This window comes from Larimichthys crocea, chromosome III, assembly GCF_000972845.2.
Source record: "Larimichthys crocea isolate SSNF chromosome III, L_crocea_2.0, whole genome shotgun sequence".
Lineage (NCBI taxonomy): Eukaryota > Metazoa > Chordata > Actinopteri > Sciaenidae > Larimichthys > Larimichthys crocea.
The window spans coordinates 26,417,344-26,445,343 of NC_040013.1; the positions used below are offsets into that span (position 1 = coordinate 26,417,344).

General features: G+C 42.2%; 1 protein-coding gene across 1 annotated transcript; it reads left to right on the forward strand.

Moving 5' to 3' along the window:
• The first annotated feature begins 1 nt into the window (after position 1).
• Positions 2 to 28,000, forward strand: si:dkey-40c11.2 (drebrin). Its single transcript, XM_027277856.1, has 16 exons — positions 2 to 349; positions 15,991 to 16,046; positions 16,184 to 16,296; positions 17,119 to 17,193; positions 21,661 to 21,804; positions 22,062 to 22,139; positions 22,249 to 22,400; positions 22,550 to 22,604; positions 23,360 to 23,434; positions 23,542 to 23,650; positions 23,782 to 24,321; positions 24,877 to 25,491; positions 25,644 to 25,742; positions 25,868 to 26,001; positions 26,681 to 26,732; positions 26,848 to 28,000. The coding sequence occupies exons 1-16, from the start codon at positions 258 to 260 to the stop codon at positions 26,982 to 26,984; spliced, it is 2,526 nt and encodes an 841-aa protein (XP_027133657.1). The 5' UTR covers positions 2 to 257; the 3' UTR covers positions 26,985 to 28,000.

The following is a 28,000-nucleotide window of genomic DNA, read 5'->3' on the forward strand; positions in this document are numbered from 1 at the left end:
GCTGCACAAAGACCAGACCAGTGTGCAGTCGCAGTCTCCTCCACGCTGTGAGTGCGCAGCGCCTGCACAGATCGCTCCAGTTTGGAACTTTTAAGCCCACTTTGCATGAACCTTCATACTTTTACTGCTGTTTTCTCGGCCGTGAACGACCCTCGGTGTTCCGCTGTGGCTGTTTTCCAGCAGATACACCGACCCCGAAAACCGTCGGGACCAGTGAAGAGAGAAGCTGCGGGAGTGGTCTGGAAACTTTTGCCATCATGAGCACGCGAACGGTCAACCTTGATACCTACAGCCTGTCGCTGCTCACGGCCAAAGAGGACATCCTCAACCCCCGCTCCTCCACCAACTGGTAATGCATAGTGCTCTTGAACAAAAAATTCCATCTGCCTGCCAAAGCTGAATCTTGTTTGTGTGCATCATAACATCAAAGATCAAATGTCAACTTTATGATTCTGCCTAATTAGAGTGAGAGTAGACTCGGTAACTTTCATGAAACTTTCATGTTCTCCATCTTGTTTTACTGAGTGAGTCGTAGCCGTTTACGCATAATCAAGTTGGCTGTTGCGTAATCAGTGGCTTGATTTCAATTAATCCAATGAAGGGTATGGAGGTGGCCAGGACAGGGGCAGCACACAGCCTGCACCAGCAATGCAGGCTGGTTTACCAGTACAGGGCTGTATTTGATCTCCCTTCCTCTCGGACTGCTGATGTGAGGCGAGATTTGCCGCCCATTACGCACGCCAGGCGGCTGGTGTGGCTCAGAGCGCAGCACCTGGCCGGCGGCCCGTTAACCTCACCCGGGCTTTGCGCTCTATGACTTTGCTATTCTCCCCTCAGGAGCTGTAAGGCTTCAGTCTTAGTGGTGCGGATCATGTTTCTGCTTATATGCTGATCTCTGACAGGGGTTGCCTTTCAGGGAGAGCCTCTTTAATTTGACAGACAGCTCTAGCACGCATGCATAAGTACCATCCACACACCTAACCAATAATAATGATTATAGTGTTGAGCAGTGACTAATATGTGTAATATAAACACACGCTCTTGAAACATGAATATAGCACCAGTGTTTAAGTATGAGCAAACACAGGAGGAATTGTTTTTCTCACCTCTGGATGATTCTTTAACACATCAAAAGTTGTAATAATTTATTTCTGACATATGTGAGATCAAGTCATCCTGAAACCTGACCACCTGACACTTGGCTCACATTTCTTTTGGCATAGGGTTTGGCTGGTCTGTTGCTAAGGTGACCTCTCCATCTTTTCCAAACAATACTTCCAACTCTGTTTGCCTGTCTCATCCTCTTTCTCCAGTTTCTTTTTCTGTTGTGTGTGTGTGCTATTATTATCACTGGCTATACTCAGCAAATGCACAAATCAAATTAGATACAATGACTCCACTATTTATCTGCATCCACTCACTTTGATGAAGTTATACCAAGTAGACCAAGGCCCAATTCCACGTGTTCTCATGTGGAAGTAGAGGACTGCGTCTCTGTTTCATCTTCCTCTGCCTCACATTTCCCTTTGCCCACGTTCTTCCTACCTTCTGCCCGGCTTTTCAAAACGCCATGCAGACTTCATAACACTATGATTTTCATGAATGGGGTGGAAAGAACTTCCCCATCCAGGCAGAACATACTTATTTTCCGTTCTTTCTTGCATTTGGAAAACTCAAAAAAGTTTCCATGTTCAGTAGCACTATGGAGGTTTGGGTCCCATGGCAACAACTCACTATAAGGAACCTGTTGGAGAGCATTCCCCTAAAGTTTCAATGTAGAACAGATCTGGATTGTGTCACAGTCACTCATAACACACACACACACACACACTACAGATGCATCTATCTACAACACACGTGTTTGGTTGTGCTTACAAGAGAACGAGACAGAGCAATCCCCCATTATTCACTGGTCCCACTTTAGAAGGCTAATGGGTGGAGGTCGGAGGGGGACACGATGATGTCATGATTCCCACTGTCAAACCACAGGAACAAGACACCCACCTCGCGCATGTGTGCCTGTGTGTGTGTGTCAAAGGGATTTTATGTGCGTGCATGCGGGTTTGCATGTGAATGTTTTTGTTTCTGGATGTGCATATTCATCCTGCAGAGACTATTAAAGTGAGTCTCGGGCGTTGAGAGGGGGGTAGGAGGCTGTTTTTTGTTGAACGATCCCGCCCCCACTGTGTGGCCTTGAGGTCCCTGTGTGTATTATCTAATGACCCTGTGTCCTGAATGGGAAACAGACCCTTTGTGGGTGAGACTCTGAAGAAAAAAGGAGCAATTTCAATGCATCCTTCATTCAGACCTCTCTGCTCAACATACAGCCTTGGAGGTCTCTCCTCAGCCTCCCAGACCATTGAGGACTACAAAGTGTCCCACTTGTAGCCTGGAAACTTACACTGTCTGCATGTGTTTTGTGTTTGTGTATGTTTTAAGAGACAGAAAGACAGTGAAACAGCAAAAATGAATGTTGGCAAGGACGTTTTCTAATCCTCTGAACAGGAAATACTTGTAATTCTTGGCTGCAGAAATCGTGATTTATGTCCAGCTTACACCAGAACAAATGTCATTTTAGTTGAGGTCACTGCTGCTAACGCAGCCATCCACAAGGGGAAATGTTTGTAGGCAACCGTGCTGACATCTTTCATGTGAGCCCTTTCATTCCTTCACAAACTCCAAAAATTTCCCTGTCTTGTTATTTTTACAGTTCAATAAAATACCTCAGTCAGTGGTTTGCTCTGCACATTTCACACATTTTCTACTCCAACCAACGAGACAGTGTAAATAAGAGCAATTTTCCAAAGCAGCGTGCCTTTCCAGAGGTGTCTTTCTGCCAAGTATCAAATAGAGTGCAACACCAGCTTTGCCAAGCATGTAAAAGAGGGGAGAAATCACTTTAGAAAGAAATGTTTACATTTTGCATTGCATTGTTTCAGCCTCACAAAGCATATCAGATGGGAATTCCTATTGCACCGTGGAGCAGTTTGACCTCTATTCATCAGAGTTGGGTGTGGGCTCAATCTAGACATCTGTGGGCCCTGGTGACTTTGAACACACCTTCTTCATTAGACTTCTTTCTTGCAGTCCAAACTTTGTGCTTCACTATGTTTCCTTTGCAGGGATCGTGATAGTCAACAGGCAGTGACGCATAAAGAAAATATCTGACTTCACCGTAGTAACAGAGTGATTCAGTGTGTTCAGAGAACCATCAATCTTCTTTTTATTCATTGTGGCTTGAAAGTCAAAAGTTGAGATTTGGATCAGATATTTCATTCGCATAGGTCAATGACACATGTTCTGTAGCTATATTTCCAGATATTTCCTTAGGAAGTGACTTTACACAATATATTTTTATATGATGGAGGTGGAATATACTATAATATAATTCGCCCTGGATTGCACAAAGGAACTTTCACAACTTTTAGAGTGTGTTTTAAGAGGAACTTACTAATGGCGTAAATCCTTCACTTGTGACCTTTTTTGGCAGAGCTGCAAAGCGATCTGTCACCAGATGGTAATGGTCATGGAATTACAAATATTAAATTTCAGTTTTGAAATAGAAACTCACCTCTAACAACAATTACTTTTTAAAAAAATTCCACCAGTCACCAGTCACTCAATTCATTAATAATCTGAATACGGATTGTTTCTTCTTATTTTTACTTTTATTTGTCTTAGTTAGTTTTGGGAAACTTTAGTAATCAATCTTACCCATTTTCTTTTAAGAACCAACACACTACCCTCTCCTCTCCAAGCCTCTGATCTCTTGAGAAGGGACTCTCCTGTTGATGATAAATGGAGGAGCCTTTATTTCAGCATAGGCCCGGGGTGCTTGTGTTGTTACTTCTTGCCAGAATTTCCACAGGCTCATGCATGATTAACCGAGACCTAAAAAGTTCTAGAGTTACGCGTTACATGGAATACACCTGTGGGTGCAGGGAGAGGACAGGAGGTAGGAAGGTATAACGCAGGGCTGCCATTTGTGTGTGGATGCACATGCTTAAGTACTTGTGCTCACAGTATTTCCTGGCTGCAGAGGGAGATTATATGTGCGAGCACAGTAAGTCAGCTATCTTGTTTGTGAAGATAAACAATCATTATCATTACACTGTTATCGAGACATTACTCACTGCCTGAACTTCCTTGCACAGGTTCTGCTTTTTATTCAGTTCCTTAATCATCCACAAAAACTTAACTGTCAAATAGTAAACGGTCGACACATGAGCTGTTCTGTAGATTTTGAAACAAATCCTTCTGGTCACTTGACTGTGGAAGGAAAGAAGCAGTCTGTTTGGTTTTATCTTGTTGTTCAGGACAGAGCTCCAGAGGCTGCACACAGTGTTATCATCCGTCTGGATGATAACAAAACACATGCCCGATTGATTGTTGATATAAATAGCGATAGACTGTAAATGGAAAGTTGAAGGACGGTTACACTGGATCAATTCCCAGCCAATCTGTCTCTAGCTCTATCTCTCTCTTTGTTGCCTTATCTGTTTTTCTTTCTCTGCTTCCTGTATAAACTTTGGTTTCCAAAGAAGTGTGCATTCTCTCACCTATCACAATACTGTTTCTGTGAAAACCTTTCAACCACAGGTATTGGTGTATTTTCACCTAAAATCAAATACCAGGGCTTCATTTCATACCACACAGAGGTGCAGTGAAAATGACAAAAGATTGAGGGCTATGAGTAACTTTGCCCTGAGATTGCCACACTACATTCACAAGAACTCGCAAGACGAGAACCTGGCCTGACTACTGGGTGCTAACTTGCCTGACCAGAGTATTTCTGATGTGACATTAGGGCAAAAGATAAGCATGCAAGTGTCCCATTAGGGCACAAACATATCCGGGTTTAATAAAAGTTTCTAAAATGCTATTGCACACCATCAATATAGTATCTATTTTAAAAATACGCGGTTCACACCTGACAACGGCACTGTGTTGGTTGTGCTCTCAGCGTACTTAACTGCTTGTGTGAGCATGTCTGTGGGTGGCATGTTGGGAGATGATGACAATGCTGGCTGTAATGGCTGTTATATGTATCTCTGTTTAGCTGAACTTAGAGAATGATTCTAACAGTAATCACTAAACAACTGCTTACTACTGCCTTAAACATTGTTTAGATTCATCTGGGGTCTAAGATGAAGCGGCAGCGTAATAGTAGGTATCATGCATGAAGAGACATGACTGCAGAAGGTTAGACTCTATGTGTGTATTGTGTGTGTGTGTGTGTCTCTGTATGTTTGGGTTTCTTAGCCTGCAAGCTGCTGGGTGCCACAGACCACAAACTGACACCGCGTTGAAGTGTGACTTGTAATCGCCCCACAGAAGATGTAAAAGGCTGGTCGTTAATGTTTCATGACGAGGTGGCACTGCAGTGCAGTTATTCTCCTGTGTCAATTGTCTGTTGGGAACAAAATAACTTAAAGATTTGCACATACAAAAGAGCAGCTAACATTAAAAAGTCATTGTATCCAGCAGGTGTGGCTTTCTCTGTTTTTATCGTAGAACATTTTTATCAATATGGATCGTCACAAACAACAAACTCCCAAAATATTTTGTCCTCACAACTGACCTTTCTGTCAAATCCTCCTTTTGTTCATTCAAGTGCCCCAGCACAGCTGACCTTAACCAGATGCCCTCTGCGCATTGTTTCCACTGGAAATCTCCTTTTTCTTTTTTATGCCTACAGCAGTAAACACAACAAATATGTTATTGTTTCCCTTTGCAGTTCAAAATCCAAGGCTGTTGAATCTTTGTGGAACCAGATGAATATTTTTAGGCGAATGCCATGAAAAATAGGAGCTGGATTGAGATGAATTGTTTGTTTAATCTAACTAATGGGCCTTGAGTGCAGCAGACAGTGTGTGATTTCCAAGGGTGTGTCAGATAGCTGTCTAAAAACATCTGTATTTTAGTGTTTCTTCAAACACTGGCAAGAAGATGAATACAGTGTGTGTGTGTGCGTGTGTGTGTGTGCGTGCGTGTGTGTGTGTGTGTGTGTGTGTGTGTCCTTAGCCCAGATGAAGCACTTTGAGGGGAAGTCTGAGCAACAATATGATACCACAGAAATAGATTCTTTTGCTGATGTCTGAGAGTTTGCCAAAGATATAATCAGTGAAACCAAGACTTTGGCGCCCAAGTTTGTTGAAAGTCATATATTAGTAGGGCATATATCATTGTGACCTACCTATCTTAATGTTGTTGCCATGCTTGGATTGCAAAGTGCTGAAGCAGGAGATATTGAGACACTGTGTTCCCTCGTGTTGCTTCCACATTCTCCAGAGTAGCTCCCACACAGCTGTTTAATTGCGAAAGAATTAACTCTTCGGAAGGTCTTAGAATCAGGCCAGATCTCTTAACGATTCTTGTTGCAGAGATAACAGGTGCGTCGTTTTGCCATATTTACAGAAAAAAGAAAAAAAAATGACGGGTAGAAAAATGCTCTACTTCTTTAAAAAATGAAGGATGTATCCTAAAGCCCCATCTCTAGCTGGAGTCTGAATGAATGCTGTGAAAAGAAAATACATCTCAAAGCGTCACGTCATGTTCTGCGTTGCTGTGGCTCGTCTTTGTGAGCGTGCCAAGTACAACACACAGCGGTGTCTGACAGCCACAAATCTTTTGACAGACTATAATGTATTTATTGTTATTTTCCTCTTAATTACGCAGTTGTGAGATTATCTGACACAGGCACTGACACTTCCAGTGTGCGATGACACATGGAAACACACACACACACACACACACACACACACACACACACACACACACCATACACACAGACAGAAACTGGGCCAATCCTGTAAGGGCGCCTTCCTCTCTCATTCCCACAGATGACTTTGAGGTATTATCAGCTGTGTTTACAGAGTTGCTTCTCCCTTTTCGCCATGGTTACAAAGAAGCACCATGGTTGTAATCATGGCAGTCTGAGGATTACCTATTAGCATCTTGTAGCAAAGTCACACTGGATGCAGGGCCTTGACTGGGAACTCCACTTTCCTTTTTTTTTTTTACCCTCACTTGTTTGTTCACTTGCTGGTGGTGGGATTGGGTGGTGGGTGGGTGAGGGGGGGACTCTGTTGTCCTGACGACCCTGGTGGGAAAGCTTGGTTGTTTGTTAAGAGAGACTGAATGAAGTGGGGGAGATGAGTGGAGAGGGACTGGGGGAGGCTGGGAAGGGGGCACAAATGAATAGGCAAGGACACTAGGTAAGAAATATAGAGAAATAACAAGATGAGGAAGAATTGCAGTGAGTGAAGACAAGTTCAGCGGGGTGGTCTTGACAAGAGGTTGCTGAAAAGCGGAATGAGCGAACGGTGAAGGAAATTGGATGAGTGACAGAGCGAAGAAAAGGGAAAGATGAGAAGACAGGTGGAGGGTTGAAGAGGAACGAGAAAGAGAACAAAGCAAGCGGCCAAATGAGGTCTGAGTGGACGTGATACGTGGAGGAACTCTGCTCGGTTTAGCTGAAGGAAATGGATGAAGATAAGATGCCATCACGTTTTAATGGTCCTCTGATAACTGCAATATAGAAACAGGACGACATTCCTGCATGTGTAGCAGTGTGGGACAGTGTGCACAGGAAATGCCAGAGTGATCCCAGCGGATCACGATCTAGGTCTATCATCACTCCTCTCCTCTCCTCTCCTCTCCTCTCCTCTCCTCTCCTCTCCTCTCCTCATAACAATTTACCCCATAGAGACCCACAACATTTCCTTCTATAAGACACTAAGTGCATACTCTTCTGCCCCCTTGGAAACCTCCCATAGACTCTGGCTATTTCCCATTGTGTACCATTGTTAAATATGCCCCTCTTAGCCTACCCGTTTATACCTATCTCCATCCCCTGGTGCTTTTCATCGTTTTCCCCAGCGTGAAGCCCATCATTAAGTGACTTTCCTTTAGCCTGAGTATGTCCCTCCCTTTGGTGTGCCCTCTCCGTGCGCCCCATCATTCTTACATGTAAGCACGTGCGCGCATGACATTGAACTTCATGTTACCCATCGTATAAATAAACCCTAAATCACTAAGTCACCACTTAACTTTTAGACCCAAGCGCCGCCGTCGATGAAAATTAGGCAAGCCTGAAAATCCTTTTGCTTATATTTCGCGAATACATGCAGCAACAACTCCACGCTGAAGAGAATGCTGCTGAATTTAGTACAGAGTTGAGTTGGAGCTGAGTTACCTGAGTTTCCTTTGAGACTAAACCTACCTGCATCCTCTCTGTTATCATATGTAACACACAATAGGGATGTCTAGACTGTTTCCTCTGGCTATCAGAAAATGTCATATAGCTTTGATTCTGTGACTCTCTTTTAAAGCAGCAAGACTGAGCTGCTCAAAGCGGGGTGTAAAAAATAGTTTTGACACGTTATTGTACGGTAAGAAATCTCTCACAATCTGTCTTGAGACAGAAAAAAGGCACACGCACACACACACACATGCACGCACACCTAAACTGACACACACTTGCCTTTCTTGACGGCGTGGATTATATTACAAGAGAGAAAAGTAGCGTCCAAGTAATTAGTACATGTGCAGCTCTATTTACACACTGACTGGCTAATGCTATCAGTGGATTAAGTCATGGTTGTAACACGAGACCAACTGTTGTCCATGCAATCCACCGCTACATGCCCAGCCTCACAGTTCATCCCCCGAACAACACTGCATTCACTATTGATCAGCCGCGTGTTAACTGCTGATGATGTCGATCGTCGTTCGGGGACAGTTTGAATTCACGTCGTCTTTACAGCAGCATACTTTCTTGTCTCTCTTTCTCTCTTTGTCCATCCCCCGCTCTTTTCCATCTGCCTCAGCACACAGAGGGCTGTTTTCTCTCACTGGTCCTTGGCAGTGATTTAATTACTTATTTGTTTAGTTTGTCATATTCTAAACTTCTCTGGCTCCGTGTTTTGCTGAGAACTGAAATTTTTTTCTCCCTCCCCTCCTCCTGCCAGCATTCCATCTAGTCTCCCCCTCTGCCCCCTCACAGACTAATATTGTATGCACTCTCTCTCTCTGCATTGATTCACTTACTTTTACCCAGGTTTAACTTTGTGTTCTTTCTTGTAATTTTCTTCTTCATCACCTCTTTCATTTCACCATTCTCTCCAGGCCAAATAGCTTCAGTGGTCTGTAATAGTCTCCAGGGGAAGCTGTTATGTCCTCCACCCAGTCAAATACCAGTCAGTGTTACTCAGTAGGTGGATCCGAGCAAGCACTCATGTGCGTCACGTAGTTAGTCGACTTATTCATCAAATTGACTTGACTTGTCATTAAACATGATTTGTCATCGGTATTAGTCCATCATCATCATCAAAAACAACAAAGAAATATTTGAATCTTGACAAAGCACAGCTTTTCTTTAAGCTGCCCATATTCCTTAATTAGTTTTTGCATGAGCCAAAACAAGATGAGATATGACACAACAAATCGGTTGTGACTTCGGCCTAACATGAGGTCACATTTCCACCACAGCATGTCTCAACATCCTGCAGCCCTGAGTTTTAGTAAGTATTTGAGGCATGCAAAACAAGAGGCGGTTTTGCCATTGCTTTGTTTGCTCTGGAGTCAAGTTTAGTTGTTTTCTATTGATGCAGTTTACAGAAAGTTAAAATAAAAAATACATGTTGGAAGTTAATGACAATACAGGAGACTATGAGTAATACAGTTATAGCTTCAGGGAGTATCAATGAACCAGTGTCATGTGGTGTTACATATCAGTTTTAGGAATTCAAAAGTATTAATGTGGTCTCATTCAGTCTGGTGAAATATCACTGTGGGTTTTTACAGATGGATTGTTTCTTATGTTGTATCATCGGCGCTATTAAAACTTGACTGTTTATTCTCACAGAATATACACCTTTCATCTACAGCTACCACTGCTATGATTTCTTCAACCCAACTCTCGGCTTGACTGAATGTGAAGCATTGACTGCACCAAAGTCTTTGTGCTGTGTCCAGTAGGATGCCCTGACAGTGTGTTTGGTCAGTGTAAATGCTGTTGATTGGGACTTGGCATGGTTTTGTAATTGGATCAAGGTTTCTATGCTAGGCACTACCATCACATCCTAACACAAAGTAAATCCTCCGCCAGAGGTTTACATAAGGCCTTTCATCGAGCCAGCTTTTCTTCTGACACAATAATACATGTGGAATAGACCAGACACGATATGGTAGACCGAGGTTAGACAGCATATGTTTGATGATAAAAATATGCTTCTGCTTATTATTCCTGCACAAATATTGATTTTGTTATACACTGCCTTTCTCATGGAGCATTAGTTGTATCCCAGCTCGGCAGGAGAGGGGCAAGTTAAGTATTGTCTTTAGTTGAAATGACAGCTAAGGGATATTACACCTTACTTCATAAACCACATACAGCTTGAGGATGTTTGGTTTGTTTATATGTGACTTCACCCCACAATCATCAATCCTTCAGCCATTGTCTTGGTTTCTGTCTGCTCACTGTCTTTTAACTTACCAAGCAAATTACATTTCTTTATTTAATTAATAATTGGTGACATATTATTTCACTAACATAATTTTAAGTTGCCCCCTGGGGGTCTTTGGTGCCGTGTTTCTGCCCCCTCCTGTGAAGCAGCTCTTATTAAGGGGCCCTGTTGCTTGGTCTGTGGGGATTATAGTGGTTACAGCCCACTCAGCAGGGCACCTGACTGAATCCTCTCCACCAAGCCATGAGTGTGAGGAGCATGTTTTTTTTTGTTGCATGCTTTTTCTCTCTCTGTTTTCTTTGCAACTTTCCTCTTTCCATATCTGCTTTTTTCTACAGACACTGTCACATCCTTTCACTCCCTCGCTCCATCCTAACTCTTTCTCTGTTGTGCTTTCTGGCACTCTTTCTCTCTCTCTGAGACGATCTGGTTCAACTCTGTTGTGGGAATAAGCACAGAGAGGTGTTCACATAAACATCCATCCATCAGCAGCAGTCTATATCATTCTGACATCCATGTTTCATCACTTAATGAGGGGCCAAAGAGAAAAACATTGGTTGGGCCACTGCAGTTTTAAGTAATGGAGGTTGTGGATGATGTTGGACAGTCGTTTTTTGTTTTTTTAAGCAGAACAATAAAACTTTCCCTCAAGTGTGCATTCCCCCTAGCGACATCTTTCACCACACAACAGTTCAAATGCGCCTGTGGTTTACCATACCACTGCATGGTGTTTACAGTGATGCATGAGCACATTGTGCCACCCTGTAGGACCTCTACAAGCCAGACAAATCTAGCTCTAGTCTCTCTTTTTCCCTTTGTCATTAATGCTCTATCAGCCTCTCGTTCCGTCACTTCCTTTCTCTTACTCACATTTCTTAGTCTCTACCCATAAAGCTCCACATGTCTCTGCAGTCCAGACGGATGGAGGAATGTGCCACTGGGGTCGCTGCATGGACACTATATGAGTAACATGCTGGACAAGGAGGGGGGAAATGACTTTTTCAGCAGTGGAGTCTGGCTGGACTTTTTCTGCCCATGTTTGGCGAGAGGAAATGAGTGCTGTGTGCTGTGGGGATGTCTCTTGAGCCCCCCTCCGCACCTCCAACACAGACAGAGAGGTAGACAGAGAGACAGGCTAAAAATAGCACTGGAAGCCCAGGTCAGCTTAGAGCCAAGAGTAAGAAGTCGAGGGGGCTAAGAGGAAAAAAAAACATATGATGTAAAACTAAATGAATAGAAAGAAGCATGTGGAATGATGGGTAATGAAAATACAAATCTGATAGAGGGTAGAGCATGAAATAAGCATTCAGACTGCACTGTTAAAATCACAGGTCTTGACATACGTTTCATGAGAGTTGGCGGGACTACTGGGGGATGTATGTGCAATATGTGGACGAGCAAAGAGGGAAAAAAAAGGAGCGGAAGAATGATCTGACGGAGAGCTTAATCTGGGCAGTGAAATCTCACAGGAGCCCCCAGCTTCTCATCCATTTTCTCATATCTTTCTCTTCATGCGCAGTTTATCATATCGCAACAAGCGCGCATAAGAGGAAAATCTCTCATATCTCCCCCCCACTGGCAAAGATGGAATGAATAAATGACCTATGAGCCCACAAGATCTTCCTGTCAGCGAGACACAGAGGGTAGGAAGTGGGGAGTCGAGGGCGGGGTGGGGGGGGAAAGATGAGGGGTGAGATATTGCTTCAGTTTGTGAAAGAGGTATGTTGTACTACAGGATTTAAAGTAGGAGGGAAAGAAATATGTGTTGTAGGAGACTGGGGTCAGAATAATGAATTCAGAGTAGTAATGATGGTGAGATATCACCAGAATATATGAAGAGTGTAGAGACGGTGAAGTGAACAAGGAATATGAGAAATTGTTATTGGTTTTGGGGCCACAAAATATATTCTCATAGGTTCAGTTTGCTCTTTCTTGTGTAATAATGTGCAAGTACAATGAAATACATTCCCTGAGAGCATCAAAAGAAAAATGAGAGAGAGAGTACAATGGAAAAAATCTCCCTAAGTCCCTTTAGAAATTACAATACAAGAGAAGTGTGTACATTGTGCTCAAGTATTTCCTGCACATTATCTGAAATGGTTCACAGTTCAGCCTGGAGTAGTGGAAGGCCTAGTGAAAACAAGGCCTTCTCCGACGCTGCTCACCATCTGCTTCTGTTATGTTCATCTTGAAATGGTAGAGGCGCAGCATGTTTGGAGGTATTACAGGGGCTGTGGTAGTCCAAAACAAACCATCCCTATTGTTACTGGCTCGAGCGTATAGTATACTGTGTGTGCATATGCTCGTGTATGTGTATGATTCTGTTTATGCACTGTATGTATGCCTTTGTCTTTGTATACTCTGAGATGAATCGTTGTTTGATAGCTGCACCGAGTGTAGTAACGTTGTGGTAATGACGCACAGATTTCTCATTGTTAGAAAAAAAAAGTTGTTTCAAATTATGCCGTCATTGTTTTGTTTTTTCTTCTTCTTCTCTTTACCTCTCCCCTTTTCATGCTCCTCACTCCCCGAAATGATGGCCTCTTTCCTTACGTTTAGAAATGTCTCTTCTCTTCTCTTCTCTTCTCTTCTCTTCTCTTCTCTTCTCTTCTCCACCCTCTGTCCCTCCCTCTCTCTTCTTTCAGAGCTGAGGTCATAGCTGGCTGAGTTTGGAGGTGGGCTGGAGTACAGACATAAGAGAGTCTGTTTTTCTCATCAGTCAGTGTTGCTCTTAAGAAACCTACTTGTGTGAAGGAATGGGGGTCTATCTGCTCTGTTAGGAAATATTCTTCTACTATACTGCTGCTACTACAACTGCACTGCACAGTAACAACACAGTTGGCTTACTTGCATGTGACATAGCATCGTTCGGCTACAGAAAACTGCTTTTGGATTCACTGTCTTGCTCTGTGGCACTTCAGCAGGGAATACACTTGTAATGTGAAAGTGAACCCTACTGCAACTGTGTGTGCAATGAGTATAGAGGGAGAACTGTCCCTCCACACTCACTACACCACACTCCTGGCATTTCCAGATTATCAATCAGTGGTTCACCACAGGCTTTAACATTAGGCCCTGTTACAGTAAATGGCAGTGTAGTAGAAGCAGAGTTTTCAAAACATGTAATATCCAGAACTGTGAACTTTTGCAGGCCTTCTCGTCAAAGATAATCCAATCATTTCAAGGATCTCTTACATCCTTTGGTAAATTCACTGAACCAAAGAAATACTGTAATAGCAAATTTCATTTAAATTTCAACCATGCAGATAATCTTTTGATAAAACCATCACAGGGATCAACAGTCCTTAAAAATGAGACTCTCAGAAAAAAGTAGAAAAATGTTCAGGATGGTATTTTGATCCCTTCAATAAACTTTACCGTGCCAGCGCATTTCAGAAATATGTTTGCTTCCTCGAGGCAGACAAGAGAAGAGAGATGAATCTTTTTCTAATAAAGTTTAATAAAAGGATCAGGTTGCAGCCTCATTCATACTTTTTCTAAATCAGATTTCATCGATTTCGGCCATTTCTTATTATGGTTGCTTTTGAAAAATCACATGTAAACCCATTGACCTTGTTAGCATCCAAGACAGGGATTAAATAAAATCCTGATGAGAAATCTTTGCAAACTCTGTCTAAATGAAAGCTCTGGCAGAACAAAGAGTCCCCCACATCACAGCATATCCTTGTGCAAGCTTGTTCCATGTGGGTGGAGAATTTGCACATGCAATTAAGACTCCTTCAGAGGCACAGTGAACTTTGACCTTGACTGACTCGTGAATGCTGACCTTTAGGAATGTCATGAGGACCAGGGATCAGTAAATATGGATCAGTGTCTAAACTCTGGATGCTGGTAAGGCTAATGAGGGAGCGGAGTGTGTTGTTATTGTTCCGGGAATATTCCCTGAAGAGATAAGATGTGAATGATCCAGGTGACACAAAGGGAGCCCTGGAGAACCAGCTGCAACCAATTGTTTCCACTAATTGCATTATAACTTGGCAAAATCTTTTTTATTATTTTGTGGTTTTTGTTTGATAATGGATACACAAACAGCCTACTTCGCCACACATGTCGGGCCAACATGCAGCTTGCTCAACAGGGTGCACAATATGGTTATTGTGTCCTCAGCACATTCACCCACACACACACACTTATTGATGCTTGTCAGTCATTGTTCTTTGGAAAGACAGAGACTTGTTGTATCAGGAAAAAATACTAACTGAGTTAGCTGGCCGGTTGTCAGCTTGTATGACAAACTTTATTTTTGGTAAAGGAGGCCAAAGCTTTTTAAATGAACACTATTTTTTTCCTTCTCCTCTATATCTCTGTAACTCCCTCCTCCAGACACACATCCACAACACAGACCATTCACCTTTGGCCTGCTGTAATAGCTGCTCATGGCCTTTACGCTCTCGCTTCCCTGCTCCAGATGTTATTGACCCACCCCCAGGAGTCCTACAGGGAGAAATTTATACAGACACACAGTCAGACACAGACACGTGCACATGCTTGTGCACACACACACATACACACAGACTCACACACACAGTCCTATAAAGCTTTGACAATGCTTCTCTCTGCATGTCACCTCATAAAGTCACTTAAACTCACACACACATTTACCCCCAGCTGTGCCTCAAACACACACATGAATCAGGATTATGTTAGAAGCATGTTATGTCAAATAGCATATGGGTATCATTTATAACTAGTGGAATAGATTACATAGTAAGGATCCCATCTGTCTTTTGGTCTGTTTCATTTTGGCTCACTATGAAGATCACTGAAACAAAGATACCACATATACAGACATTCACTGAAGTATGCCCACTCTAAACATTCATGCTGCACTTTGAAGTTTGTTCAGTCGTGGAGTTGTATCTCACTGGTTCCATGGAAACCTCTCATGAGTTGTTGAGTTGTCACAATGACCTGCAGTTTGACTGACTGAAGGGTGCGGTAGGACAGGTTTTCACCTGCAAAATGTCAAAAAGCCTGTAGCTGTGAACTGCATTTATTTCACATTCAGGAGCAATCTGTCTCTGAGGCAATCACCATGAATGAATGTTATTGTACTGAGTGCCTTCCTGTTTTACACATACGGCAGGGCAGGACAGGAGATAGGAAGGAAAGAAGTGAACAAGTGCATGTGTCACTGTTAAAGAGAATCGAGTTTTGTTGGCGCATTGTAGAGATGCTTTACACTGTGGGGAAGCTTTTATGGTTTAGACAAAGTATATGCCGTGAAACATCTGGCTGTGCATGTGTGGGTGCCTCTGTGTGTGTCCTCTGTGCACTATGAAAGAAACACATGGTGTACCCATCTGTCCACATGCTCATGCTTAATTAAGAAAGTTTTGATCAGCCTTTTTACTCTTGGGCATACAGAAATCAAACGTTGTTTAGTCTCAAAAATTCAATTCTTTTGTTGACACTCGACAACAATACAAGTATGTCTATCATGTCTTTATCACTTGCATTTCTCAGCAGCTGACCTGCTTGTGTGTCTGTATGTCCACAGGGCAATATTCGCATATGATGGACTCACCAACATGCTCAAACTGGCTGACTCAGGAGGTAATGCACACCCTGAAATGTCTCCTATATTTTCTTGTTGAAAGAAAAGTAGCAGTTTTGTTGTCAAACTCTCCATCAGTATCCTTTCTCCTTTTGTTCCCTCTAACGTAGCCCTATGTCTGTCTCTTTTACAACAGCGGGCGGTATGGCAGAGCTGGCAGGGAAGTTTCACATCTCCAAGCCTCAGTACGGACTGTGCAAAGTGGGAAGTATGGAGACAGGAGGCCCACGGATTGCTATGATCAGCTGGGTGAGTGGCAAGCAGGTTCATGGGGACACACATACCAGCACAAATAATGTTCACTTTGCACATTCATATGACAGTAGCAGTTACAGACACACACACGCTTACTTAGATACAGAAAAAGTCATTTAGCAGTAAAAGGTAATGGGTTTAACATCTTAAGTGGTCACAAACAGAAAAATCTATGCACTTATTAATCCGTAAAATCCCTAAGCTTCTTGGCTTATTCACATTGTATGGTCCTGTTTTGACACAGACTTATTTGGCATCTGACATGTGGGAAAATGGTGTGAGAATGTGTGAGAATTACGTCACCGAAGTACGAAAGCGAATGAATCACTGGGCAAGCCATGCAGAACGGGCAGCTCTCCTCATATGAGTTTCATGTTTGATATTTATACAGTTGTGGGACGCTTAAATTACTCAGAATGTTTATTTTACATGGAGTTGTTTAACAGGCAGGTTGCTACTGCCTCTAACTGTTTGAAAAAAGGTTTACCGTGTTGCTGGTCGGCACTGGTGGTGGCAGCGTGCAAAGCCATGGTCCTAACTTGAACTTGAATGACAAAGAAAGACGCATGAACTCTTTGCATATGAGGTTTTTCACATGCGCAAGATAATGTTGCATTCATGTGCCTCCATGGACTTCATAATGAAGCTTTTATGTTTTCAGTGAGTCATCTACGTAAATGAAACACAGATTAGACTTAACTACAGCAATGTGAATCCTATTGTTCCTCAGCCTCTCTTCCCCTTCCTCTTTTTTTAGTCTCCCTGGAGAGAGGTATGATATGAATGCAAGTGTCTACATCCTGTGTTTGTCCACAGGTCGGCCAAAATGTGGAGGAGTACCGAAGGACAGAATGTGCCAGCCACATTCCAGCCATCAAAAACTTCTTCAAGGTGCAGTAAATCAAAAAGTGCTTAATCGCTTATCACTAACCTTTGGAACTGATGTGCACAAACATTGTTGATGTAATACCTGGTACTCTTTATTTTCCCCCCTTCTATGGTCAAAAAGTTGTGTCCTGTTCTGTTTTCTTTATCCCTGGACTTTGTGCTCACAAACTCTATATTTACACACGGTAGTTTACTTTGTATTGTTTTGAGACTTTCCTGTCCACTTCCTGTTCTGTTGCAGTGTTGGCCCTGTGTTAGATTGGTCTATCTGTCTTGTCGCTACCAGCGGTGGGAGTGGGCAGCTGACTTTTGGGTTGAAAGCTCCATTGTTTGTGGCGCAACTCAAAGTCATATCGCAAATTCAAGTGGTGAGAGGAGAGACAGGAATAGAATAGAGGACAGAGAACTTCTGTATATTTTTATGATACAGGTGCATATGTGTGACTCCGTCCATCACCGTTTTAGCTGCAACTTCTCCTCTTCATCCGTGCTCCTCAAACTATATTTATTTAGTTTCAATCTGACTAGGAGAGCTTCAGCTGACCCCTCGGTTTACTAGTTTCCATATAAAGGCATCACCAAGTCAACTGCAGAAGCATCTGTGGAATGTTTGTTGTTGTTTTTTTTTTTTTACTTCTTCTGGCATTTTGGGATTTTGTGAGCGACTGTATGAAAGCCCCTGTGCCCTCTGTGAGACTGTGTGTGTACTTATGACAGCTAACTCAGTTCCTTTGGGCCTCCATACGTTTTCATGTGGGATTTAAAAATGGCAGAGAAATAATTACATGGTCAATATGGCATGGAGTGAAAATATACTGTCTGTTGTGGGAGAATTGTGACCTCTAACTTTAGCAATCACACACGTATACATATACAGTAATGCTCAGAGCTGTGGCCGTTACACTTCTCTGTAAATTCAACAGAACGGGGAACAGAAACAGTCTATTGTGTGTGTTTGTGAGTTTAAAATGTGTCAGAAAGAGCAAGTTAATTAAATTTTCCATTACTCAGCAGTTCAAGGTAATACAGGCCAAAAGAGAACATAGTGTATCACCTTGCATCATGGACATAATAGCCAAGCATATGGACTGCATTTGCAGCAATATCCTGACCTAAGAACTGTGGTGATGATTCGAAACTGTGCTATCCTGTCTTCTGTTTATTCTAACTTTGCCAGTAACGTGACATTTTTCACGCTCGGTAAAGGCCACGTAATCGCCTCTCCAGCCACGTATGATGTTCATGAAGAAAAAGCTTACTTCATATGCTGGCAAAGACTTATTTAGACATCATGAGGAGCTTGTAAAACAGCACAACAGTCTGCGTCATACCTCTGTCTGGGAAATCATCTGGGGTTGGTGTGTGATAAATTCTTTAAAAATGATTACTCAAACCGGTTTGTTTTATAGTTTCCATCTATCTCTAGTTGCTCAGGAGTGTAGCATTTCACAGCCAAAGAGCAGTTCAAGATGTGCCTTTGTATAAAACTTAGTATTTATACCAACTCATACTAGTGTTTGTATTTCTGGAGAACGTACAACATCCAAATCAAACAAATCTGGGGCTTCTACTTTTAATGGATTTTGCAATAAGTAAAGAATATAGAAACAAACATCTTAAACAAACTCAAATAAATGCCGTTCAATGCATTCATAGGTTCCCAGAAATTATTTTAGAGGCGTCATAGCGTAGTTGCTGATATTACCTTTACCACCCACAGCCGTGCAAGTCAAGGTAATATTTTACTGTTGTCCACATTTAGCAGAAACAGAGCAGATGCCGCCGTGCTAAACAATCCTGATTTACAGCTAAACTCCAACTTGACCTTACGATGACTGGGAAACAAAACTACTACCTACGCCGTGATGATAATAACTCGGGGCTCAATTTGCTTGTTTTCTCATGATGTTGGCTTTCATGGCCTCGGATACAGAATTTCCCTTGGCACTTTATTAGTTTGTTATTCGCTTTTCTCTTTCCTACTTTTTTTTTTTTTTTTTTCACTTTGTCTCTGTCTTTCTGACTTGCTATGCTGCATGTCCCAGCTGGCAGTTGAGCGGGTTTTGTCAAGGCGAGTCTGCAGCAGCGGATTTGGGTATGTTACATACTGTACTCCAGTGTGGCGTTATGTAATGAAAGCTAAAATATGAATAGGGTGCAGATGTTTCCATTGTTCTATATTTTTACTGAAATAATAGCAGTGTGCGTGTGTGTGTGTGTGTGTTTGTGTGTGTAGGGGCATTAGATGTTGATACTGTTAACAATACACTGTACAAAAGATGGTAGAGTATGTAATATACAGATCTCAGATCTTAGACATGAGCAAGACATGGAAGTCGAGGTTTTTTAAAACACATCTTTAACTGATCAAACATATTATAAACTATCATATTTGGCCCCTTGGCACCAGTCCAGGTGTCTTTTAAGGTGGGGCAGGAGATTTGGGTTGCAACAAAGAACAGAGCCTCTTTGTAAATAAGGAATAAAGCGAGGTTTGGGTGAAGGCAATAAACCCTAAAGCACTTTAGATGATTCAAATCTGTCATCTTGCCCTGACACACACTTGAGAGCAGAGGCTTTAGTTTCATGTCAATCAGCCAAGCCCTCTATTTCTCCTTCTGTCTTGTTTCAACCGAGGAGCTCTCATTACAAATGGAAGTGGAATAAGCTCTTAGGGACATGATATGCAAATGTAACAAAAATGAATGCGACAAGAATCTCATTCTACTGTTTATAATAATGTTTTTTTTATATTTAATGTAATGTGATTTGGCTAAGAGTGCAATAAAAATCAAAATTCAGATTTCTTTATGCTAATAACAACATCTATCATAAGTGACCCATCAGTCAACTGGGTCAAACTTCGACTGGGGACACTTGAGTATCCCCACATCCACCTACTGCCTCTCACAGTTTGAACAACTCCCCGGGAAACAGAGAGAAAGACAGTGTGAAGCAGTTTGGTTCCACAGCAGACAGTTTGGGCAGAGTTGAGCACAATTATGTCGAGCTGGTAACTCTCAACCTGTCACATCACCTTGGGCTCTTTTTCCTCCCAGAGAGGTTATATTCCCATAGGCATAGCAAGTTTTCATAGCCAAGGCCACCAATACCGGGAATACTAAAAAGATGCTTGGTTCACATGCAACATCCCACTTGGCCATTATGAAAATATCTAAGGCATGGGTAGGGGTGATTATGACGCATGTGCCTAAATACTCAATGCCAAGGCAGTAATGAGTAAAATGCTGAAGCTATCTGAATGGCATTTACAATTCGTTACATGTACAACAAAGCATTATGGGGTGAAAATAACAGGGGAAAGAACAATGAGGGGAAGGTGAGAGACTGGGAGGAGTGTAGGGGCTTTATTTAAATGCTGTTGAATGATTCCCAGATATGTTGTCTTGTAAAAAGAGTTCTGATCTGAGAGCAAACTGTTGCAACACTGTGAGCACATTTCTTTTGAGTATGAGTGATACCATCAGTAACCCTGGCAGTTTCTGTACCTCCTGTAATTGAATGAATTCCACCGCATGAGGATGCAGGGTTGGCGTCAGTATTGGGCAACTATGCTACTGAGAGCTTTTTCTGTAGATTGTGGTTCTGTCTATTTCCATGATTTTCCCAGCATCCCCTGGCAGCACTGTGGACTGCTTGTCTGGCCTGTGTACGCACTGTTGGCAGTGACAGCTAGAGTGATATGGATTATACACCGCGCTGACATGTATTATAGGGCACACTGAATGCTCTGTTCAGTGTCAGTGTCGGTGTTGTCACTCAGATAAAGCTGTGGTTTCCTGTTGGAGGCTGACAGACCTGGCCCTCCATCAACGAGCCTGGACTTACTCTCCATAGAAATTATGCTGAGGTCCCGGCCGCATACAAATAGCAGCACAGTATACATACATGGGTTCGGCCCATGTTTAACACCTGTTTGTACCATAGAAAGAGCAGGAACACTGCATTTAGCTCTGGGGTTGTTGAATGTGAGCTGTCTTTTTTCATATCTCTGAATCTCCCTTGAGCTTGATTTCCAGGTATTGGGCAACTGTTGCTTTTTCTACCATTTTGCAAAAAAAAAAACCCCACTTGTTTTCACACCCTGTTTTTCTGCCCCCCTCTTTTACATTTTCTCCCATCTCCCCCCGACCATCCAAAACTAACGCATTCCTGTCCTCACACTAAAGCCAGCGAGTATTTTTGTTCTCTCGTAGTCCTTATAACCGAAGCAGTTGCACAACTGTTTGGCTCCAAGTTTGCATAACTCCAAGTCAGACCAAGAGAAAACCACTGGAAGAACTGTGTGTTCTTGTGTATGGATATCTAACTTTTGTGTGCCTGTGGTTGTGTGTGTGTATGTGACTACAGTAGAGCATGTAAGGTTGGTTTAAATTCACATCTGTTTTACTCAACTTGCCATCTCTCTCTCTTTCTTTGTTTTTTTATCCCCTGCCCTCCATGTTTCAGGAAGCACATGTGTTCATTGGTGCAGAGAAGGTAGAAGATGTGACAGAGGAGAGGATAAGAGCAGAGCTCAGTAAGGTACAGGCCCAAGCTCCTACACAGTGGGTGAGAAGGAGCTCCAGGTCTACGGACAAAGAGGAGTTAGTGGTGAGTCTCCTGCAATACTGCATCTACCCATCAGATGGAGACAGAGACTTCTATATTCATGTTTTGTGACACGAGAAATTTGGCTTTGCGCACCTTAAACTTTATTCAGTCATGCTCACAAGAGTAATAAAATAATGTGGCATTTGAAAAGGTTCTACGTTACTGAAAATGATACAATATAATACATAAAATGCATGCCTGGGTATGTATTGGATAGTTTAGGAAGCTTTGTTTTTACTTCTTTGCTTTTCTTATAGGGTACCAACTACAGAAAAACCAACGCTGCAATGGAGATGAGACTAATAAACAGAGACTCCTTCTGGGCACGTGCAGAGGTAGATGTTACTGCCATTTGGGAAACTACTGAAGGGGGCTATGTCTTGATTTGAAAGTTAAATGCAGAGTGTGATACATTCTCACATTGTTTCCCGTGGTGTGTGTCAGCGTGAAGAGGAAGAGAGGAAAGAAGAGGAGAGGAGACGAACAACGGAGGAGAGACGCCGCCTTGAAAAAGAGAGAGTTTTAAAGGAACGGAGGGATGCAGAAGAGAGAGACAGAAAGATGAACGAGAAGCTACAGATGATTGAGGAGCAGAGGTCAGAGCAATGTGTGTTTGCTGTCAATAGTGCCCTCCAGTGGCTGTATGATTTATAGATCAGAAGGACAAAGTGGATTCACTTACACAGTGAAGGCACTGTATTTTGGTAAGAGGTAATAAGAGGATATTTGCTTTTCTGTCTCGTAGAAGAAAACAGGCAGAGCAAGAAGAACAGTTGCGGAGACAGGAGAAATTTAGATGGGTGAGTAAAAAAGATCTATACCTGAGCTTTGCCCAGTGGCAAAACTGACTCTTTGGCTTAGGAGTTCGATTAAACTTGCCAGGACATCGACTTGCCTTGATTATAAAACTGTAAATTGCTTCTTCAGGCATTATAACGGATCCTTTAATCCAGTTTATGGCAACCGTTGTGGTTCACAACATCTGCTGACATGCAAAAGTCAAAAACCTGTCAGTGAATCCTTATCACACACTGTGTAACCCATATAACATGCCTAAAATAGCAAGACATGACAAACTTCTTAACATTTTGACTATATGACCATAGGCTGAATGCACATGTTCAAACTGTGCATGACAATAGTAAGAGAGAAAAACTTCTGTTTAGGAGGTGGGCTGTATATAAGATCATGGTTTGGAGACATTTCTCACTAGGTTTAACTTGAGCCTGTCTCAGAGTGCGGACAGTATGTTTATATTAGTGACAGGTGAGGGTAAGTTTGTGTGTGTCGTGAGCAGTTTGCAGATGTCGAAGAGAATAAGTAAAATGTACTTGCAAGGTATTGCTTCATGTCAGCAGTTACTGGTGGTTGCCGTATTCAGAGTGGGTGCTGATTTCTGTATAATTAACTAAAGGTCAAAATACTCACTAGTCTCACTAGTTTCTCAAGTGTTATGTCGTCTACTTTTTGAAATAGTTTTTAAAACTGATTATAAAAGCATTAAAATACATGTGAGCGTGTAAATATGATCGCTGCTGTGTTTCTGCACTGACAGGAGCAGCAGCAGAGAGAGCATGAGGAACAAATGAGGGCTCGTCTAAGAAGGAGTGAATCCATAGAGAAAGCAGCAGTAAGTGAATCTTAGACTACTGCAAACCTATACCAGCTAACATAACTTCATATTGCTCAAATCTGCTCCTGTTTAATCATTTCTTAATTATACTGTTTAACCTGTAGGAGGCAGCAGCCTTAGTGTCCCAGCGCTCCATGAACCCTAGGGAGTTCTTCAGGCAGCTGTCATCATCATCGTCACAAAGTCCCACCAGCCCTGGATCCTCCCGCACTGGTAGGAACAGTGATGCTACCATATCTTTCTTTGAAGATCCAGATGAGCTTGAAGTCTAAAGTTTTTTTTGATTTGAAGTGTGTATTCTTTCAGTTTTTAATCGACTCAAAAACTGTTTTCTTTCTCTCCAGGCAAACCATTGAGACGATACCAGCGCAGCCTGACAGACACGGCCTTCATCTTTTCCAAAGCAGAAGAGAACACGGCGACTTCCCCTCGCAGTTCTCCCTTAGTCTCCCCCTTCTTTCGGTCTCCTACCTCCCCTATCTACCGTGCCACGTCTCCCCCCACGAGCCCTGATTTCCGCCCTGTCACCTCTCCACAAAGGCCCAAAGCCCCCATGTCACCGCCCACATCACCTTTACGCCCTTCCCCTCCGGTCTCAGTCCTGCCCAGCATTCCACAAACTAACAACCCTGTTCAGGCCGTTGTTGAGCCCAAACCCCCATCACCCACAGAACCTTCTGCCCCTCCAGCCTCCCCTAGTCTCTTGGCTTCCTTGTCCGCCAATTTAATAAAAAACAACCCCTCTCAGTCATATCCAGAGGCCCCACCTGCCTCGCCCGCAAATACCCCAACACAGCCAGAGGACTTAAGTTTCTGCTTTGAGCCTGTTTTAGCCCCACAGGCTCCAACAGCTCCTCTTCCAGAGAGACCACAGCCAAACACAGGTAGGGTGGAACAAGACACGAGGAATTATGTCGGCATCTGTTTATACAGTGTTGTTGTGTTTTCCTTTATGAAGTGATATCTGGAGAAGGTCACAACAAAATGTCCATAAAGGGTGATGATGCAATGTGAAGGGGTGCATATTACTCTGCCTATTACTCATTTCTTTCACCGAAGACATTAATGGTTTGTCATTAAATATTGGTTGTTAAAAATGTTATTACCGACTAAAGTGCCTTAGATCCTTTTGCCAAACGCTACTCTAAACACTCCAGACTGTGTAAAGCAGGCCAGAGACTATGAATCAGTAGCCTGTTGAAATGAAAGAGCTTAGAATATTTTTACAGTCCAGTCACAATTAAATATTCCTATAGTAACCGCAAATACTCTTCGTCATGCCAGGCTTAACTGTAATGTGCACCCAGAGAACCTGGCTCTTGCATAGTTTCGTTTTTCTACCCGAGACACACACACGGCCTTCATCTGCACTTTAACAACATTTAAGCTCATCAATTACGCAGTTGTGTTTTTAATTATATCGTTTTCTCAATCAACAGACCTCAACACAGCCACTCATGTGCACACTGAGCTGGTCTCAGACATTGGCCACAAAGTACAGGCTGTACTGGTGGAGGAGGATGAAGAGGAAGAAGTGGAGGAGCACGAGGAAGATGTGGCAGAGACGCAACCACAGCTTTGTGCTGTTGCTGCAGAACTAGTTCAGACTGAGGAAGAGGAGCAGGGACGAGATGAGGAGGAGGTGGAGGAAGTGAAGGAGGAGAAGGAGCAGGACAAGGTGGAAGAGGAGGAGGAAGAGGAGAGGGACGAGAAGAAGGCGAAGGTGGAGCAGGAGAAGGGAAAAGAGGAAGAGGAGGAGGGCAAAAAGGAGGAGATTGAGGTGCAGGTGATGGACAAGGAGGAAGAGGAAGAGGAAGAGGAGGACAAGAAAGGGGAGAATGAAGGGCAAGAGATGGACAAGGAGGAAGAGAAGGAGGAGGAAGAGGAGGAGGAGGAGAAGGAGGAGGAATTAAAACAGGACAATGAGCCAGCATCACTAGAGGAGCCAGTGGAGGTGGTGGAGGAGGAAGAAGAGGAAAAGGAAGATGAAGAGGAGAATGACCAATCAGAAGACAGTCTGGCCCCTGCTGAGCCTGTTGAAGTGGCAGTCATAGGTAGCTCTCTTGTTCTTTTTATACACTGTATCACCATTTTAATTAATTAATTTTAATTAACATACTTCTCAAAATGACATTATAATAATACAAGATAATAAAAATAATATGGCACACAACGACAAAAGATTATAACCAAATCATTGTTTCAGATACCGAACCAATTTGTCAAGAAATCAAACATGAGAGTGTCATCCCGTCAACCAATGGCATCACAAATGGAGAGGACACACAGGAACAGAACGGCATAGGTTTGGCAACAGATCAGTAACAGTTATTATATTATATACAATGTAGGATTACTCAGTGATTTTACATCAATGCATTCATTTTTTATGCCGGTTGGACTGTGATGATGAATGTTTTTCTTCGTCAGAGCGATCTTTGAGTCCATCTGACACAGACGTCAGCTCGCTGGAGATGACTGGGTGCTACGATCTTCATGGCAAGGCAGAAGAGGATGAAGACATTGAGGATGAGGAACAGGAGATCTCAGAAAATGGACAAGAGGTACTGTATCAGACAAACACATATTGCACTTGTGCAGTGTCTTCTACAAAGCATGTTAGTCCAAAACTGGAAATCTGTTCTAAATTAAAATCTGTTCTAAATTAAAATATTTACCAAAACCAGCAGTGTGTCTTTCAATACTCCCCTGCCCTGTCTGTCTGCACTCAGTCCACTGGTTCATAATAAAGATGTAGATCTTTAAAAATGGGTCAGAAACACATGTTTTATTTTAAAAAAGGCTCATTAATTCTCTGAATTTATCATAATCTAATTTTCTGGGTACTGTAGTTTTCAAAAAATGTTAATCAAATAGATGTTTGTCATGCATTTGCTAGGGACTATTTTCTCCTGTGGATTAATAGACATTTGGTTTACTACTGACTATTTACAACAATACCCTTGTTTATCTTAATGGAAGAGCATGTACCTCGGGGTAAAGGCATTGCTCAGTGATTTGTTATTTGGACAACAACTGAGGTTTATGGCACAAAGGAATAAGATATATTAGGCTTTGGTTAATAAGATCAGTTCGTTGATGGTTTTAGTCTTTTAAAAATAAATTGCATATGAAGATTTCCGTGAGAGTATTTCAGTTTTCTCTTTTGTGAATCTTAATCGTACACATTGTGCGCTTCATGATTGCTGCCTTTCTTTGACTCCATTTTTCCTTCCACTTCAGGTTTTAGCCGAACGACAAATGTGCGTCCGAGCTCTGTATGACTACCAAGCAGGTAAGCTGCCATTTAGAGGATAATCGCCACGCATGTGCACATAAAGTGCCTCCACTTTACAGTAATTACACTGTGATTAGTGGGTCTTCACCATGTTATCTTGCGGTTCCCACAGAGGATGAATCTGAGATCTCCTTTGAACCCGGTGACATCATCAAGGACGTGGAAACGGTGGACAAAGCCTGGTGGAGGGGGTGGAGCAAAGACGGCCGTCAAGGCTTGTTCCCTGCCAATTATGTGGAGACCATATAGGAAGGCAGAGACGCACTACCACACATACACAGATACACACATACAGTACACACACACACTCAGGGACACCATCTCCCCTCACGTTTGTTCATGTTTTTACCTTAATCCTCCCACTGAAACTTTGTACTCTCTATTTTGTAGAAAGCATAAAGAAAAGCGTGAAAAACTAAATATTCTTACATGTATGCAGAAATTACCCAGCCTCGTCTTCTTGGATAAAATAGCAGAGACCTTTTTTTTTCTGGACCAAAATAACTTATTTCCCTATGAGATACAGCAGGAATGTTGGTGGAAGGGATCAGATCAACTGTGACAAATGATCACAAACCTGCTTTTCTTGTACGAAACACAAACAGATTTTTTTTTTATAGTGTATAGTCGTCTTTTTGATCCACACATATAACAAGCATTCCATTCTGCTCACCGTTTGCTTTGTGTGTTACATTGCTAAAAAAAAAGAAAAAAAAGAATTTACTGCTCTTGACTGGTATATATATAATCAAGATATGTATGTATGTATCAGACATCATCTTATAATCACCTTCCTGTATTTCCTGAATTATTTAGTAGCACTGTATTTGTTACTGACTGAGTCTCACAGCACATTTTAATTATCCAAACCAGAACAGCAGCATAACAAAAAGAGAAACAAGCAGAGGAAAAAAGGCACTGTATTGACACATGTATTTCTCTATCATCTCTTTAGGATGGGCCATGTCTTGTTCACATGGTGATGTCCTTCCATACATTTTGTGATTATGTCTCATCTTAATTTTGAGAATTTAAAGTCTTATGTCAACACAGAGATCACATGAAAAAAAACATCTTTCCAATTTTAATCTTCTGTAATATCTTAATACTCTACAGTGTATATAAGAATGTATAAAAAAAAGTCAAAGATCTTCTCTTTTTCTATACTTGGCTTGTACGTTTGTATGTTGTATGCTTGTTTGGTGGTATGTATGTTCTTTGTATTTACTCCAAACTGACAAATATATAGCATCTACAAACTCAAA

Coding starts and splice junctions, on each gene's coding strand:
- si:dkey-40c11.2 (XM_027277856.1), top strand. CDS start 258: ATGAGCACGCGAACGGTCAACCTTGATACCTACAGCCTGTCGCTGCTC. Junction 350..15,990: donor CCCCGCTCCTCCACCAACTG/GTAATGCATAGT, acceptor GTATGTCCACAG/GGCAATATTCGCATATGATG. Junction 22,605..23,359: donor GACAGGAGAAATTTAGATGG/GTGAGTAAAAAA, acceptor CTGCACTGACAG/GAGCAGCAGCAGAGAGAGCA.